Here is a 13972-nt window from a genome sequence, read left to right as displayed (position 1 = left end):
GTCCCGCCACCTGCCTGGAACAGACAGGGATCCCCCCAGCCGGGCAAGGCAGGGGTGGGCGGGTGCTCGAGAACGGGGCGGGGAAACGGGGCGAAGGCTGGGAGCTTGGGCGCACTCCCGGCCGAGGGGCCGGGCGCGGGGACGAAGGCCGGCTGTTTCCGGGGCGCCTCCCGGGAGGAGGCAGACACCCACCCACAACCGGGGGCTCAGACCAGACCCGCCGCCCCCGGGGCAATGCCCCGCCGGAGGGGCACGGGCCCTGCCCCGGCCCGTACCAGACGTGCGGCGGCTCCGGCAGGCGGTGGAAGCGGGAGGCGAAGCTGAGGAGGGTGACGAGGCCCAGCGCCGCCGGGCGAGCCGGAGCCGGAGCGGGAGGGGCGGCGGGGCGCGCCGACCCCCCCGGCAACCGGCGGGACTCCCGCTGCCGCAGCGGGCCGCCGCGCGGGCCCGGCTCGGCCTGGCTGCCCCCCGCCGCCGTCATCCGCGTGGCTCCAGCCCCGGGGCGGGCGCGGCGCATCCCGGGAGACGGAGTCCGGGACGGGCGGGAGGGACGCGGGGCACGCTGGGAGATGTAGTCCTGCCAGGGCGGCTGCTGTCACAGCTGCAGCCGAGCCCTGAGGTGAGGGCACGGCTCTGCGGCCGGCGGCGGTCCGAGGCCGGGACGGGGCTGACACCGCAGTCCCCGCGGAGGGTGACGGCGCGGGATGAGCTCTGCCGCGGCCAAGGTACGCGGTGCTGGCTCCCCGCTCTCCCTGCGGAGCGTCCCCGCCGGGCGGGAGCGGAACGGGAGGCGATGGCGGCGCCGGAGCTGGAGGGAGCGGGGCTTGGGGCGGCGGCTCAGCCCTCGGCCCGCGCGGGAGGAGCTCGGTTTGGCCTTGCCGCCGGCTGCGGCAGCTGCCTGGGATCTCGGCCTAACTCAGCTTCTGGTGCCCCGGGCTCCCCGCAGAGGCCGGGACGGTGGTTACCCAGAGGACTGCACCGCCGTGCACAGCGTCTCTTAAATAGGTTTCTGCTGTCCCGGCCTGCACCCGTGTCTCTGTCTCAGTGGCAAGCAAGCAATTTGTCCCCGTGCAAATAAAACTAATGCTTTACAAAGCAGTGGTGATGTTTACTTAAAATAGCTTATCCATGTGAGCTGTTAACACCAATGCCTGCTGCAGAGATCCTGAGAGTTTAGGAGCAAACCTGTTCCTTCTGCTTATACCTTTACGTTTTAACCCAGCAGAATATAAGCAGTGCCTTTCAGACACCGAGGTTTCCCCTATGCAAGCCTCCAAGGAGCAGCTTTCTCTCTCCTGTCCCACTTGGGTGACTGCCCTGCGTCAGTCCCTGTGGGCAGGCTGCTTGAAGTGATGGGTCTCAAGAAATGGGTGAAAGACTTTGCCTTTCCAAGTGCATCCCGAATATAGCCTGGAAAGAGGTGGTATCCAGAGGAGACCATACTGAAGCGGAAAGGCTTGGAAACCTGAGAGCTCAACACACAAAGTTTGGGGTGTCTCTTCCATCTTCCTAAACAGTGAAATGCATTTCCCAGATTTTTATTTTGGATGGGGATTTAAGCCCAAACTTCCCTCACTGCACCACTGATGCTGGAAATGAAAACAGAACTAAACCAGAAATCTCAGTAGACATCAAGCAAATGTTGTCCTCCTGCTATCTTCCCAGCTCCAACCGGTCTAACCTGCAGCTTGTAGCGCTTGTACCCCACAGGGTTGTAAATGGAGACAGTTCTTCCCCACTACTTCCCTGGCCCATGCTCAGCTCTTCCTCCAAGGAAGACTAGATGTAATGTCACTCTGGGACCCATCCACTGAGGACAAACCACTTCTGCTGTCTCTAGTCTTTACTTAGCTGATTGTTTTGCCTGTGATCTGCTGTGCCGCTGGGAGCAAAATAGCGTGAACTTAAGAGATCGCTCCAAGCCCCAGACTCTGGAGACACAGTTCCCAGCTGAGGGACGGGTTGTTTTCCGTGTTCTTTTTGGTGACATCCCCTGGGTCCTTGAAATTATAGAGCAAAGCAATTAGCTTAGCACAATTTATTACAAATCATAGCACAGGCTGCAAAAACAACAAAGAACTGTAGAGAGGATCAGGAGAAATGTCTCTGCCAGCTGAGAGCCAGAGTCCAAAACAGATGTGGTGAAGGACATGAATTTCCGAGCCAAAAAATCATCAGCAAGGTCCCCAGGAAAAACAACTAAAAATAGTATGGCATGAATGCTGTATATTTCCCTTTTGAAGTCATGGTTACTGCTTCTTTCCCTGCAACCCAGCAGGCTAGACATTTGAAAAAAAGCATAGCTGAGATTTCTGATGCCCTGATTCCAGAAGCAGAGAATTTAAGAAAATCAGTAAATACTTTGTCCACAAGGGTTGCCAATACTACCATCACTTCCCTCCTTACTTACAAACTATTTTTCCAGTAAACATTTGACTAGAGTAATTTAATCAAATGCATACCTCATTTAAAGTTATTTGAACCAATCTAAACTGCAAGAGAAGCATCAAGCTTACAAAGAGGACTGGAGCACAGACATCCTCGGTGTCTCTCTGGTTTTCTGTTGACAGATCGCGTGTCAGTGAGCAAATCCCTGCCTTTTTCTGCCTTGCTGTCAGTCTCTGATATAATTTCTCTGCATTTTGGGAGGGCAGAGACACAGACTGATCCCTGGCGTGCCATGGGATCTATGGAAGGAAGAATAGGCATGATTATGGGTTTATTTAGAGACATGCATGAGTACCAGTTTCCTGTGTGGAAAGAAAAGACCCTAACACAAAAAAGCAAGCTTCATATTTTGCACAAAGTTGGCCCAGGAGCAGAGTAGCAGCCTCTCCCAGGCCTACAATGTAGAAAACCCTCTGCACTGGCTAGTACTGATGGGAGTAGGGCTACAGGAAGACCCTAAGGGACCTCCCCACAAAGGCAGCCCCTGTTCAGGGAGCTGGCAGTTGTTCCTTAGTGAAACAAATTCTGCATGTGGCTTCGGTTTCCTTGTTTTGTTCCCCAGGGCTATATTCCTGCATTTGCAAGTGCTGAGAGCCTGACAGGCTCTCTAGATATCTTATTTGCTTCTGGACAAAAAGCCAGGGAAATAAGGATGGTTCCTAAACGTGCTTCCAACCTCAAAGCTGGTTAATGGCTCTGATATCAGGGCTGGGGCTGCAGCGCAACACACGGGTATACAGATGCAGCTGACTGCAGTCACTCAGGATTGGATCTGACTGGCTGTTTTCTGTTTCCTGGGCACAGACCTGGGGGCATAGTCCTTTTCTCACTGGCTTTAGGAGAGAAGCCTTCCCCCATCCCAGCTGAGTCAAAAGGGAAAGCGAAGCGGTTGTTTTAATCTCTTGGAGTAGATTGCACACACTGATGATGGCATCTGAAAAGGTGAGAGCTTGGACAGGGTGGAAGCATCCAGGAAAGCTGCCTCCGTGCTAGAGTTCGGGTAGAGATGAATTGTCTTACCTCTTGGCCTTCATCTCAAACAGCAGAAGCTCTGCTTGTTTGGAAAGAGGCCTGGCCCTGCCCTGTGTGACTGGAAAAGCTATTTCATGCCATGCAAATACCCATTGCAGGTGCTTGGCACAGTCAGTGAGGAATTTGTTTCAAAAATCTAAGATGGGATAGAAGTTAGCAATATCTGATAGGGACAAAGACGGAAGCTTTGTAGGGGATAATTTTAGGGTCACTTTTGCATTGCTGGAAACATCAGGTGCAGCTAAATATTCAGAGGGCCAGCATGAAAGACAGTGATACTACCTTGTACGCCCAAAACAGGAAGTCACTTTCAGAAAGGAGCCCTCTTGCCCTCAAATGTTGCTCTTCCCTGTCTTACAGTTTCTGAAATGCATTCTCTTCATGCATTGTTCTCCTTACAATACTCTGGTGTTCCCACCATATAACCACTTTATCTCTCTTTCTTTTCTCAGCCGATACTTTATAGCTATTTCCGAAGTTCCTGCTCTTGGAGAGTGAGAATCGGTAAGATCCAGTATTATCTCTTTTTTATTGTCTTGGTGTTATTGCAGTATCCTTCCCTTCACTAACCTGATTAATCAGTCACTTATTAAGAGAGAGATCAGCAAACATGAACTTGGGACAGTGAGGTGTTTCCCCAGTGGGAGGGAAGGGACTACCACAGCTTACCTGGGGCAGGGGGAAGGGAGAGGAACAAACAGGAGGGCTTTGCTCAGCCTGCAGCTAGTTAGAGGGAATTACTCCTTTTGTAAAGCTAACACGATACAGATGGCTGTTTCTTCCACATTATCTAGAGAGGCCCTACACTCTGTTTTTACACGGATACTGCCTCAGACTCTGGTCTGCCCAGGTCTTGAGAGCTAAGCAGGGCTGGGAATGGTCCCTACTTGTACTGAGTCAGTCTTAAGCAAGGTTTTACAGGTAAGCACAGGGCCTCCTGCCCTCTATAAGCCAAATCAGGAGGGGCTGTGCTGCAAAGAGTGGCAAAACTTACTTTGAAAAATGCAGTGTTTTTGCCAGGACTGATCTTTAGTGCTTTAGTCCTTCATTTGCCAGAGCACTATATTTTCTTGGTGGACTCAGGCAACCTTTCTTGAGGGATAGGGTCTTTTTTGGTTTTAAAGCCATTCTTCTCTCAAATGGAGATGGTAACACTTCCCTGAGCCCATTACCAATTAAACTGGTCTCAGTGTGCCTGTCTGAAGCTGTACACTCTGCTTTCCCTAGCACTGGCTCTGAAAGGGATTTCCTATGACCTGGTGCCAGTGAACCTCCTGAAGGATGGGGGGCAGCAGGTAAGATACAGCTACCATTGCTCTCTCCAGGGGTACTGAACTTGGGGATCATTAGGAGAATTGGGATTAGCACTAGAAAGTTCAAAGGCAAAGTCACTGAATACCTCACTGCTTCTCTGTAATTAATAGTTGCGTTCAGCCAGTATTCCCTGGCATGCAAGAGAGAGGGAGAAGATGACTACAGGAGACTAAAGGTTTTTTCATCTCTTAAACATCTGTGACTGAATTTCATGAGGCTGAAGATCTTTTGCTCCTGCTTAGCATAACTGAACATATTTGGTGCACAGACTTCAGAGAAGTTGCTCTGCAATTTAAACACAGACTCGACCTCATTCACTTAGCACCAGAAAGAGTGTGTGTGGCAGGGGGCATGCGTCCAAAAGATGCTAAACGATACAGCAAGGGGCTGCAAAGGGCCTGCCAAAGGAAGGGGTGGGTTGCCAGAAGAGATCTTCACTGAGAACTTATTTGGGGGGCCATAGCGTGGAGTTGTGCACCTAGTAGTGCCACCCTAGTACCACCAGCTTGATGTGCCAGTATGGGCTAAGATGGAGTTGGAGAACTAGAACAGCAATAGTGACACTGCTGCAGTACCACCCATCCTGGGCTTTGTATAGACGGTTTATCAAAAGGGAAGGCAGTCTGGCCCTGGATGCAGTGACCCCTGAGCCCCAGTGACAGCTTGCTGTAGGCTAATAGTACAGCATAACTTACTGCAAATATTAGTACTGAGGAAGAGGGAAAAGCTAGGTAAAAAAAATAAAATAATTTGGTAACTGGGTTCTAGGGGAAGAAAATGAGGAAGAAGAATTTCTTGTTGCCGTAGAGTAATCTCAAGTTTGTTTCCACAGTTTTCTGCTGAATTCAAGGCAGTGAATCCAATGCAGCAAGTCCCAGTCTTGAAAATTGATGGCATCACCCTTTCTCAGTCAGTGAGTTACCAGCCACATCCCTGTTAACCATTCACTCCAGCCTGCTGCCAGTCTGGAGGGAATGGCTTTACCCCATCTCTTCCCCCGGAGCTCTCATCTGTGCATTGGAAAAGAGATGGCATTTGTGATAAACAATCCCACTTGGGGGTAGAAATAGCACATAGCCTCTGCTGGGAAACTGCTGTCAAGGATTTAAGCTCAATTTAGCTTCGGTTCGTAACTCCACCTTTCACTGAGCACTTTGTAGTCTGACTTAGATGGCCGTGCCAGGGTTTGCCTGAAATTAAAGCTGGGCTAAATGACAACAAGGTCCCAAGCAGACATCAAAGGGGATATTCTGTTGCTTGCATTGGTAACAAACTTCATTCAAAAGCTGTTGTATTCTCTTGGATCAGCTCTCCTTTCCCAGGTGTTCAGGATGTGAACTTTTCCTTGGGTCTCCAATAACCTCTCCTTATCTCTTTGTTCATTACAGCTAGCTATAATTCATTACCTAGAAGACACCCGTCCTAACCCCAGGCTCCTGCCCCAAGATCCGAAGAAGAGAGCCAAAGTCAGAATGATTGCCGATCACATTGTCTCCGGCATTCAGCCTCTCCAGGTATTGCCTTGTCATATTCATGCAAATGAGAAAACCAGGATGGGTTTCCAGGAGTCTGTATCTCTGAAAAGCTCAGTCTCTTTATTGCCAGCCAATAGAGTGGCAGACCTTAAGACTGTGTATTAGCAGATGAAAATTCTGCTTAGCCTCTGCCTGATCTGCCAATGGCAACAATACAGTATTTCCTACACAGAAAATCCTATAGCACCCCAGGGTTCTTTCCAGAAATGGCTGAATCCATATAGTTTCACTGCTGGGTCTAGGACATCTTAGGAAGAAGACAATTGAGCAACCCAAAGGGCAGAGGCAAAGGGATACCCTGGCAGCTGTTACAGAAGGACAGTCCCAAGAGAGAGATACAGCAGGGTACATGATTCAATGAGGTTGAGGTCAGGGCTGACCCAGCAGGCTGAACTCAGGCTGGGGGTTCAGGCTTGGCAACTCCTCATCTCCCCCCTCCTCCACTGGATGAATCAGTGGGCAAGATCCAGCCAGCAGCGATCAATCTAACCTGGAGATTGCTTGCCTCCACAGAACCTGAGCATCCTAAAAAAAATGGGGGAGAAAAAAACAGAATGGGCTCAGAACTGCATTGCGTCTGGCTTCCAAGGTGCGTCCCACATTCAAAATGATCAGCACTTATACTGATCCTTCAAAACACTGCACTGCTGGGGTCCTAATTTCCTCTTCAAGCAGAACAGCAGATCTCCCTAGGCTGGTGTGCTGGGGTCCTGCCCTGCTGGCAGAGACAGTGCTCTTCCTGCCCAGAGTCCCTTGTCCAGGACCGGTAGCTCTCCAGGGTCTTGGAGGAAAGATGCTGTCTACAGGGCACTTCCACTGCTGTGCATGGAAGAGGGGAAGCCTGGGGCCATCCTGTACACTGCAACAGTTGACTCACCCTGAAGTATGAAGGCTGACAGCACTTCTCCTTTCCACCCAGCTGCTCCCAAACTAGTGCCTTTTGCTTTAAAGTTCTATCAATCTATATTTATGTTTTTGTAATCAGACAAAAGATATGTAATGGCAAACTCCCACAGAATCTAGCAAGTAGCAGAGTATTTCTTTACCTCCCTGGGAGAAACAGGGTGCCTTTTGTTTCCTCAAAACCCCTCCCGGATGTGCTGGAATGGCAGGCCCATCTTCACTTCTGGACAGATGCAAACTGACTGAACCTTTGCATTTTCCCCATCCCCACTCACACATCTCTACAGCATCTTCTTAGTATTTCAGCTGCATTGCCTGAAGCAACTGAAATCACCCTGGGTCCCAAAAAGCTGAAGGACCCTAAAGACTCCCATAACTATGCTGTTGTAAGATTTCTGTTCCTTCTAGGTTCTGTCCCAAATTGCCCCTTTGTCACATTCATCTCAGGGTCAAAATGCCCTTGCTCATAATTCCCAGTCTAAAAGGTCTTTGGTGTCCCTTTAGAATTAGTTTCCAATGCCTCACTCCAGTGTACCACCTCTCTTGACAGCACTGGAGCAGATTCTGCAGCACACTTCCGGGCGCTACTGTGTGGGGGATGAAGTAAGTATCTATCTAGAGTGTTGTGTACGATTGGAGAACTGAAAACCTCAGTATATTCTATAAAACAGGAAAGGAAATTAGTTGTGGAGACACAGCACAACCCCATCCTGTGCCTGGAGTTACATGCGGTGCCTTCACCATAAGAAAAACAGCTCTATGGATCCTTTTAGGCCATTATTGACTTGCAAATAGTTACGGAGCTGTTTACTTGTCCCTGCCTATAACCTGATGATGGCTAGATTCTGCAGCTCTATCTAGGATCTGTCTGCTCCTAGAGGATGTGGAAACAGATTATACATATTTCATCTTTAAGAGATTTGGAGTTCAAAGTGTCCTGTCATAGGGGCAAAGCTTGACTCAAGAAACACAGGTTCAGTTCTTAGCTCTGCTCTGTGGGACCTTTAACCAAGTTGGATTGTATTTTTCTGCTCTGTTTGTTCAACTTTAACATGGACAGATTCCAGATAGCTCACATATAAGCTGTTCTGACCCTTACCAAGCTAGAGGCCACTCAGGCCTCTTCCACATAGTAGTCCTGTTTGGCAGGCAATTGGATCTTTCCTATAAAAGCCTGAGAAAAAAGGAAGGCTCCTGCAATATCCTGTGATGCAGAGGATTGTCTAGTAGGAGCTTTATGGAACTGGAGCCAATAGTAGGAAAAGGCTAGTTATGAGATCTTATGCTGGAGAATAATGTGTGCTCTAAAAGGCACCCAGGGCTTTGTGACCTGGGGAGTGGGGTGGGGGCAGTGGTCTCTGTGCAGATAGGCAGCTAGCTGTATTGTCCTTGAGTCTTCTTTTCAGATTGTGAGTCCCTGAGCCTATGCGCAAAGACCCTATCGCATATCAGGTCTTGACATTGGCAGGAGCCGCTCGATACTCCTGCAATGCAAACAAGCAAAATTTACTCACCTTTTCCCAGCCAATGCAAACTCCCCCCTCCCTCCATCGCCTCCCTCTGCAGCTTGCCAGCAGACTTTTTTGCTCAGAGGCAGTGCCATAGAAGCACTGTGTCCTTGAGGTCATCATGATCAGCCAGTAAATATGAAGCTCCCTGAAGGCTGATGGCTTCTTCTAGTAGTGACTGCTATGAAGTTCCTTTCCTTGTACAATTCTTGTATTATTAATGCTGGATTAAAGAATGAGATTGTTGTGACAACTCCTCTGTACTGGCTAATAAAGTAATTTCTATCCTGCTCTCAAAGCCTGCTACCACAGTGAAGCATGATGGGACAGGCTCTGAGTTACTCTGACCCCTTTTCTCTGCTACATTTGCAGGTTTCCATGGCTGATCTGTGCTTGGTGCCTCAAGTTTCCAATGCTGAAAGGTAATTAAGGCTAAGCTTGAGGCGCTCTTCAAGGGCACCTACTCCTTGTGCTGGGCTGTCAGAGCTTACCTTCTGCTACTCCTTGTGCCTGTTAGGGAAGCATCCCTCCTGCCTGCCCTATCCAGTTATGGATTCTTCTCTGCATGAATTTTCCTATGCCACAAATACTGTCTCTTTTGGAAGCTCTTGGAAATAAGGAGCTGTGCTCTGTTCTCAGAGGCCCCTGGAGGAAACCTGATTGACGTCCTTAGAAAAGCTAAGGTTGCCTGCACTCCACATCCTCTCTCCCTGTTTGCCCTATATTTACACTGCACACAGGGGGGAAAAAATTAATTTGACTGTATTTGTTGAAAGCCTTAAATCTATGCAAGTAGTGGCTGCATGATTCCCATGAAAAGCATAGTGCCTTCTTACCCTGTGCTGCACACTATGCAAAAGCCCAGTGAAGATGGAAGAACTAACTAACCTTTCCTGTAGTATTTGTTTTTAAACCTACAAGGATGAACCTTTTCTCTTAATGCAAATGTACCACAGCCTGTGAAATTCTCTCATACTGGGCAGGTACAGCACACTGTTCTGCCCTTCTGCTCACTGCTGCACTGCCTGTCTGACTCATAGTACCTCACAAATTCTTTTCCTTTTGTAGATTCAAAGTGGACATGGGTCCATATCCCACAATAACCAGAATAAACAAAGCTCTCCTAGAGTTAGAGGCATTCAAAGTAAGCCACCCATCCCGGCAGCCAGATACTCCTGCAGAGCTGCAAGCTTGAAGCCCTTCTACTCATCAAATCAAGTAAACTGGAGTGTCAAAGAGGACAAGAGCTACAGCCTGTAGGACTTCAGTGCCAGCAGGAAGCTGTAGTACTATTGTCTCACTTTCATCTGGGTTGGAAGAAGGACAGAGGACCTGGAAGTAGCCTGGATGACTTACAGGAGCTATGCCTGTGCTGGAAAGCTTGCTGCTACTTGACTTTTTTTCTATCTATCTGATATATCTCCATGAAGCAGATTAAAGCAGAATTATCTATAATTATCAGAAGTCCCCTTTGTATGGCTTTGGGTTGGGGAATGTGGCCACAAACAACTGTGAGGCATTGAGCCAATTCTGGGCTCCCCACAGGGGCTGCTTCTTTCTACCATCTACAGAAAGAGCATCAAGGAACCAGTGTATACAGTGTGCTACTAACCTAGCAGGCCTGCTTGTCCTTGCAGCTGCCTCAGAGCTATGGCATAATCAGCAGTGCCATGGATATAAACAGTAAGAGCTAGTCTCTGACAGAAGACAGCTTAATCTCAACCCTTGTTGGGTCCTGTGGGTCTTGCAAGAGCCAACAGTCAGCAACTCTGCCACCCCTTGCAATGACGAGAATTACTACCTGGGACAGCTGATTTGTACCTCTTCCTTATTTCTAGAAGCAGTCTTGTGGAATTTATAATAAAGGTCTGTCTAAAGCAAAGCTAGGTGGTTGTGCCATAGTCAGCAACACACAACCAGCTCACTCCCATATGCTGAAAAAGATGGTGCTCTCTTCCTTCTCCCATCCTCAGACACTACTCTACGTGTTTTCCTAGTCCTCAGCTGCAGACTATTTCCCAAGGGAATCCCACCCCAGATTCCCTCCAAACCAGAATCATGTCTGTACTTTCACTGTGAGGACCTTCCAAGTGGCAGGAGTAAATCCCATTCCACTCATCCCAAATGAAACCCAACACCTGAGTCACCTTCAGAGCTGAAAGCACCTGGGGAATTCCGGCCAAGAAACCTGTAGGGCAAGAAGGGAAACCCAGAAGCCTGTGACTCTGTGCTTGTGCAGGCTCAGCTCAGATCCCACTGACTGTTTTGGCACCCAAGCCCAGGTACCAAGCCAGGGATATGGGAGGGAATTTCTTCCAGTCTGATGCTGTGTATCAGCTACCCTAGGAAGGCAATGCCCACAGCCTTCAGAAAGGCTTCACAAACCTGTGATCTCTTATGCCAAGGTAGCATTTACCTACATATAGATACTTGGACTGTCGCATTGCTTAGACTCATTTATTGCCATCCATGTCTGTGTTCAGGCTGGTGAAAAGCCCTTGCTGTTCCAGGCTCATTCTGAGTATTGTGCATTACCCTAGGTCCAGCTGGATCTTGACTGTGCTGTTGTAAAAGGTCCCAGCACAGTTGGAGCCCCCAAAGACCAACACCGTGTGCAGGTTATGCTCCTCTTTGTTCTCCTTGTCCACATCCATCAGGTGGGAAGGAGTCAGGTCAAGCAATGTGTGGCCAGCTCGGGGCAGAGAGCAGAGGTCATGGTGGATCACTGTGCTCCATGAAAGAGTATCTGGAGTAGAAAGGGGCTATTAATACTGACAAGCCCATTCCTAGTGTGATGAAACAAATGGACCAGACTAGGTGTTCAGAAACACCACTGCAGCCCCATAGTCACCTTCAGCTATGGAAACAGGAAGAGAGAATCACTCACCTAGGTGGAAGACAAAGGCATCCTGCAGGGCTCCCTTGGCATTGCAGCCTCCACTGATCAGAACCTTCTGGTCTGACACAGCCAGAGCTGCATGAAAACTGCAACCAAAGCAAAGCTGAAAGGTGACAACAGCAAAACCTGCTGGGGTTGCCTCAGTCAGCAATGGGCAGGGGTGGGCAGACTGCAGCAGGAGGCTGGGGCCTTAAGCTGCAGAATGGAAGTTAACTTCTCTTCTGCCCTGACTTGCTGAATAACCCTGAAAGAGCTGTTTGTTTGCCTCTGCAGGTCAGACCATAATCAGGCCTGAAAAACACCTCATTATCCCAGAAAGAGCTATCAAAACTCCTGTGTTTTGCTCTATGGAGTGAGATAGCAGGCTAGCTGGGCTTTGGTCTGATTTAGGTCATTGTTCTAGTGGGCAACAGTGTCTCTTCAGGAACAGCAGAGTCCTGGTACAAGAGTTTCTTCCTCTCTGTGTGTTTGTTGTACTCCAAGTACTGTGGAGACCAAACAGCAGGCAATACAGTTCACTCGCACACAGCAGAAAACCTCCCCTAGCCTGAAAGGCAGATTTCCAGGGAGACTAAGGGGTCTGTACCCCCTGCGCCCTACAGGCACCAACTAGGACAGCACAGGAATTTCTGGTCCCACAGCAGAGGGGCTGTCCACTATATTTTGACTACTGGGACAGAAATACGCAACTGGGACTGATTACAAGCACTGTTTAAACCTGGCTTCAGAGAGAAAGGACAGAGGAAGAAGATAGCTCCTTGGTCTGCAATAGGATCTTACCAACGTGCGGAAGGCTGTCCTGCGAGGAGGGGGACAGGTGTGTACTCCATGAAACCTGACAGCCAGGGGAAAAGCAGGTGAAATGTCCAAAAAGCTCAGCCTCGTAACTAGACAAAAACTTCCATAGTCTGCCGCATCAGCAACCTGCCTCGCTATTACCCAGGTTCTTCCAAAAAAGCAGTCTTGTTTTTCCCTATTCCCTCCCCTCTTACCCCAGAAAGGGTTTTTTTACCCCATAGTTTTCCATCTCCAATGCCTAGTCAGGAGTTTTTATAATGTTAATGCTACCTTCCCATCGAGCATGCCTCACTCCCCAGTCCCTGCCTTAGAACAGACCTTCCAGGCAGCCATCTAGCACAGCCTTTCTTACCCAGATCCAGGATGTGCATGTCACTGAGGTAAAGAGAAGTTCCCCGACCCCCAAAAATCAGCAGCTTGTTCTTCAGTAGAGTAGCTGAATGCCTGGGCAGAGAAGAAGCAAGCGAACAAAGCATCTTCAGCAAGTTCCCCAAACTGATGTTTCAGCCTTGGCTTCTAGTATTGGGCTGCCATAGCTTCAGTCTACACCTGCCTCTACCCCCAGCCACTGCAGCCCAAGGACAGAATCCCATCAGGATTCATGACAGGAGATACTGGGAGTCACATTGCTCAAATCACAGCCCTATCTTAAGGAGCAAACCGTGGAGAACAACTACCTAATATTTAGGAAATTACACTGGGGTGGGAGGGAAGGTGATCAGGGGTTTCCTGCTCTATTTTAGAGAGCTGGAATAAGAGCACTCTCACCCAAGCCTAGGCAGAGGCTTCTCCCCTTCTGAGATGGGCTGGTACCAAATTTCATGCTCTGGATTGAAGACATAGAGCACATTGCTGCAGGGTCCAACTGCCAGTGATGCCTTTTTGGGGAAAGTGCCTCCAAAAACAAAGAGCTCCTTGCGGTAGATAGTTGCACTGTGGTAGGTGAGCACTGGCATCCTCCCTTTAGCCTGGAAAAAGTTCAACATACATTTGTTACAAGTGCATTGTTTGCTGCATGACCTGTAGGAAACTGGCCCACATCATGCAGTGAGTTCAACAAGTCTCAATTTTCACTTTATTGGCTCCCCAGCCTGATCTTTGTCACACAGGCAAATAGTACATCCTTTGCATACTCTGCACCACCAGAATGCTTTGACAAGAGAGGGAAGTCAACCTCTTACCCCAGCTTCCTCAGAAGACAACAGAGAACCGAAAGATCTCATCCAGGCTTATTCTGTAAAAGCCATCTTGTGACTTAGCCAGGAAAGAGACAAATAGTCCCTCACTGACAGGGCCCTCTGCAAGGACATGACAGGCAACTAAAGAGCTCAGAGATCTGCTGTGCTCAGAGCAGTCCCTGATTTGGGAAGACTAGCTCTTCACCTCAGCATCCAGTGCAGCTCTCAAAAGCATCATATAAAATGAGAGGCCATTTCCCTCTGCTGCTCGTACAGTACCTCCCACCCGCGACCTCGGTCAGACACAGCACTCTGCAGCAACCATTTTTTCCCCACCTTGCTTCATTCATTGTAGGC

At 49.2% G+C, this 13972-nt stretch overlaps 1 protein-coding gene across 3 annotated transcripts; it reads left to right on the top strand.

The window, feature by feature from the left end:
• Positions 1–654: 654 nt before the first annotated feature.
• Positions 655–10189, top strand: GSTZ1 (glutathione S-transferase zeta 1). Of its 3 annotated transcripts, none has more exons than XM_059819371.1 (9): positions 655–725; positions 3933–3984; positions 4708–4775; positions 5627–5707; positions 6183–6308; positions 6843–6918; positions 7783–7835; positions 9113–9162; positions 9809–10189. In XM_059819371.1, the coding sequence occupies exons 1-9, from the start codon at positions 705–707 to the stop codon at positions 9933–9935; spliced, it is 654 nt and encodes a 217-aa protein (XP_059675354.1). In that variant the 5' UTR covers positions 655–704; the 3' UTR covers positions 9936–10189. The 3 variants fall into 3 exon arrangements, with proteins under 3 accessions (XP_059675354.1, XP_059675355.1, XP_009812501.2); XM_009814199.2 differs by lacking the exon at positions 655–725 and adding an exon at positions 3376–3390; XM_059819372.1 differs by lacking the exon at positions 5627–5707.
• The last annotated feature ends 3783 nt before the right edge of the window (positions 10190–13972 follow it).

The sequence above is a fragment of the Gavia stellata genome, chromosome 7, assembly GCF_030936135.1.
Source record: "Gavia stellata isolate bGavSte3 chromosome 7, bGavSte3.hap2, whole genome shotgun sequence".
NCBI classification, from domain to species: domain Eukaryota; kingdom Metazoa; phylum Chordata; class Aves; order Gaviiformes; family Gaviidae; genus Gavia; species Gavia stellata.
This window is presented reverse-complemented; position numbering and strand designations above follow the sequence as displayed.